At 50.7% G+C, this 3,181-nt stretch overlaps 1 protein-coding gene across 4 annotated transcripts in view; it reads right to left on the bottom strand.

The window, feature by feature from the left end:
- The window catches only part of LOC125042370 (eyes absent homolog 1-like), a 51,230-nt gene that overhangs the window by 21,728 nt on the left and 26,321 nt on the right, over nt 1-3,181 (bottom strand). For all 4 annotated transcript variants that reach the window (XM_047637944.1, XM_047637945.1, XM_047637942.1 and 1 more), the window contains exon 8: nt 2,396-2,547. In XM_047637944.1, the coding sequence (XP_047493900.1) occupies nt 2,396-2,547 (152 nt within the window). The remainder of the gene's footprint in view (nt 1-2,395; nt 2,548-3,181) is intronic.

Raw genomic sequence — 3,181 nt, 5'->3', positions numbered from 1 at the left:
TAAAACAAGAAAAATCAAGCTGTGATGTATAACCAAAGAAGAAATGACTTATTTACACAATTATTGTCATTTACCAACGCAGAAACATCAACAGTATTAAACGCTATGAATGTTACAAGATCGGTTCGGGTTGACACTGCTGAGGCGACGCCAGCCAACGTCCATGTTTCGCCTCGCCTCCCAGGTGAACTAATGGAGGACACGGAAAACATGTTCTATAATCATAAATGTAAACTAATTTATCTTAAAGACATTCACTATCTACCAATTATTCCTCCGCCCAAGCCCTTCTCTCCCTCTCTTTTCCTCTGTGATTATCTGTCTATGTCTGTCTGTCTCATACCACCCACGCCTTGCGCTCTGCTCGGCCAAGCATCACCGGCCGCCCGTAAGCCACACCAAAAGCCACCATTGTCCCTGGTCACGAGACCGGCACTCAGGGCCGACAGGAGGACTGACGCATCGCCTCGCCATCTATGGCCCCCGACCACCCACACACCCACACACACACACACACGCCCATGCACTGATTGCGTCCACCCTAACCCACACCCAGAGGTGGTCGTTCCACTCGCGGAGTGAGGAAAAGAAGCTCGCGTGTTCTCCCGCGAATGCGATCGCAGTGCTGCTGGTTTTCCTTTTCCTTCCTTTTATTTCCGTCTTATGTGCTCGGGGATGGCTGGGAAGTGACCCGCAGTCGGGTACAGACGAGATCGTGTTCCGAACCGGCGGGTGAGTACTGGCCGGACCTGCAAGTCCGACTAACGCTCTGCGCGCATGCAGCGAGCAGTCGTGAGGTCCAAACTCTGTACACGACCTACATTAGCCAACAGGGTACAAAAAGATATGAATAAGTCCATCGCGACCGACGGCGAAAGAAGTGAAACATTATTCGTTTTGACGAATCGTAACGTACATTTGATGTATGGTTGGCTCTTAAACACAACGCTTTCCCCCTCTCCACATCCTGTCGCCTAATGACTGAAAATACCTATTCAGCAACAATAACAAATACAACCAATTCAAATTTGTTTCTTTCTCTCTTTTATACCAACTTATCAGCCTCAGGAATGTTTTTGTGGACTGGTCGAAGACACTTGAGGTTGCAACACATTGTTGGCAGGAGACGAAGCCTCCATTTCGTATAGATATTTTCTTTTCTCCAATTTTTTGCCTTGTGTTGGCTAAACACAATGTTGAAATCACACAATCGGTGATCTTGTACGCGAATGAGAGCTAAAAATAAGTCCTGTACTCTGTTCGGCAAAAGAGAAAATTACGTTCGGAGCGATAACTTACTATTGACATCTAAATTCCGTGCAGCAAGAGGGATGCAAGTGCCACTGATGGACCGGACCTACTTCGCAGTTAACCCTGACATCATCATTATATGGCTGCAGGAAATTGTTATTCGCTGGCGATGCCAGGGGCAGACGATATGTAAATTCGTCAATGACAGTAACAATCCCTCAGTGACACGTTTGACAGTTGGTTTAATTGGCGGGGAATCCCCATGATGCGCGCGCACTCGCACCTTTTTCTTCACGTTTCTTTTCAAATGCCCGTGTCGTGGCGCACCAGTAGACTTATAAGTTAACGCACTCTGTCGCTGAGAGGTGTTGGCGCGCGTGCATCTGTGTGTGAAAGGGGAACTAATGGGGATATAATGTATGGTATGGGGAGGGAAGTAAAGCAGAGAGAGAGAGAGAGAGAGAGAGAGAGAGAGAGAGAGAGAGAGAGAGAGAGAGAGAGAGAGAGAGAGAGAGAGAGAGAGAGAGAGAGAGAGAGAGAGAGAGAGAGAAGAGAGAGAAAGAGAGAGAAAGAGAGAGAGAAAGAGAGAGAGAAAGAGAAAGAGAAAGAGAAAGAGAAAGAGAAAGAGAAAGAGAAAGAGAAAGAGAAAGAGAAAGAGAAAGAGAAAGAGAAAGAGAAAGAGAAAGAGAGAAAGGACGGGGGGGGGGGGGGGGGGGGCACGTGCATCTCAGCGCCGCAGTCAGTTGAGACAGGGGAGTGTAAGTAAACATATTAATCATTTAATCTGACAAAGCAAAATAAAGAACTTAATAAAAAGCAACTGGAAGCTAAACATGTACTGTTATAAAAATACAAGTTAAACAAACAAACTCTAAAGGATACCACTTTTTTATCATATAGATGTTCCCACATTTAGTGATAAAATCAATGTTAATCTGCATCATGTATCCCACAGCGCACATCAGCCACCGAGAGACCCAGGGCAGCGAGAGGGATGGATGGGCGTAGGGATGGGCGCAGGGATGGGCGCAGGGATGGGCGCAGGGATGGGCGCAGGGATGCACGGCTGCAGATCCCAACCCGCAGCGAACAGAGAGGCAAGCCAGACTGCTCAGGAACCTCAGCGGACGTAACAAGGACTTACCTTCCCGAATGTCCTTGCGTAGGTGCCCGTGAGGAGCGAGTGGAAGATGATGATGGTCTCGTCCAGATCCCAGATGTAGACGCGCTCCACCTTGTTCTCGGGGTCCGGAGACGGGTTGCCGCGCCGAGACCGCCCATTGCGAGACCGCGAGCCTGCGGACGAGGAGGTCTTAGTGCGGTGGGGTAGGGGGACGGGGAGGGAGGACAGGGTTGAGGAGGGAGGGAGGGAGGGAGGGAGGGAGGGAGGGAGGGAGGGAGGGAGGGAGGGAGGGAGGGAGGGAGGGAGGGAGGGAGGGTGGGAGGGAGGGAGGGAGGGAGGGAGGGAGGGGGGGAGGGGGTGGGAAGGGAAGGGAAGGGAAGGGAAGGGATGGGAAGGGAAGGGATGGGATGGGATGGGATGGGAAGGGATGGGAAGGGAAGGGAAGGTAAGGGATGGGAAGGGAAGGGAAGGTAAGGGATGGGAAGGGATGGGAAGGGATGGAAAGGGATGGGAAGGGAAGGGATGGGAAGGGATGAAAAGGGAAGGGATGGGAAGGGATGAAAAGGGAAGGGATAGAAAGGGATGGGATGGGAAGGGATGAAAAGGGAAGGGATAGAAAGGGATGGGATGGAAAGGGTTAGGAAGGGATGGGAAGGGAAGGGAAGTTATGGGAAGGGAAGGGATGGGAAGGGATGGAAAGGGATGGGAAGGGATGGAAAGGGATAGGAAGGGAAGGGAAGGGAAGGGATAGGAAGGGAAGGGAAGGGATGGAAAGGGATGGGAAGGGAAGTGATGGGAAGGGATGGA

This window comes from Penaeus chinensis, chromosome 32, assembly GCF_019202785.1.
Source record: "Penaeus chinensis breed Huanghai No. 1 chromosome 32, ASM1920278v2, whole genome shotgun sequence".
Lineage (NCBI taxonomy): Eukaryota > Metazoa > Arthropoda > Malacostraca > Decapoda > Penaeidae > Penaeus > Penaeus chinensis.
This window is presented reverse-complemented; position numbering and strand designations above follow the sequence as displayed.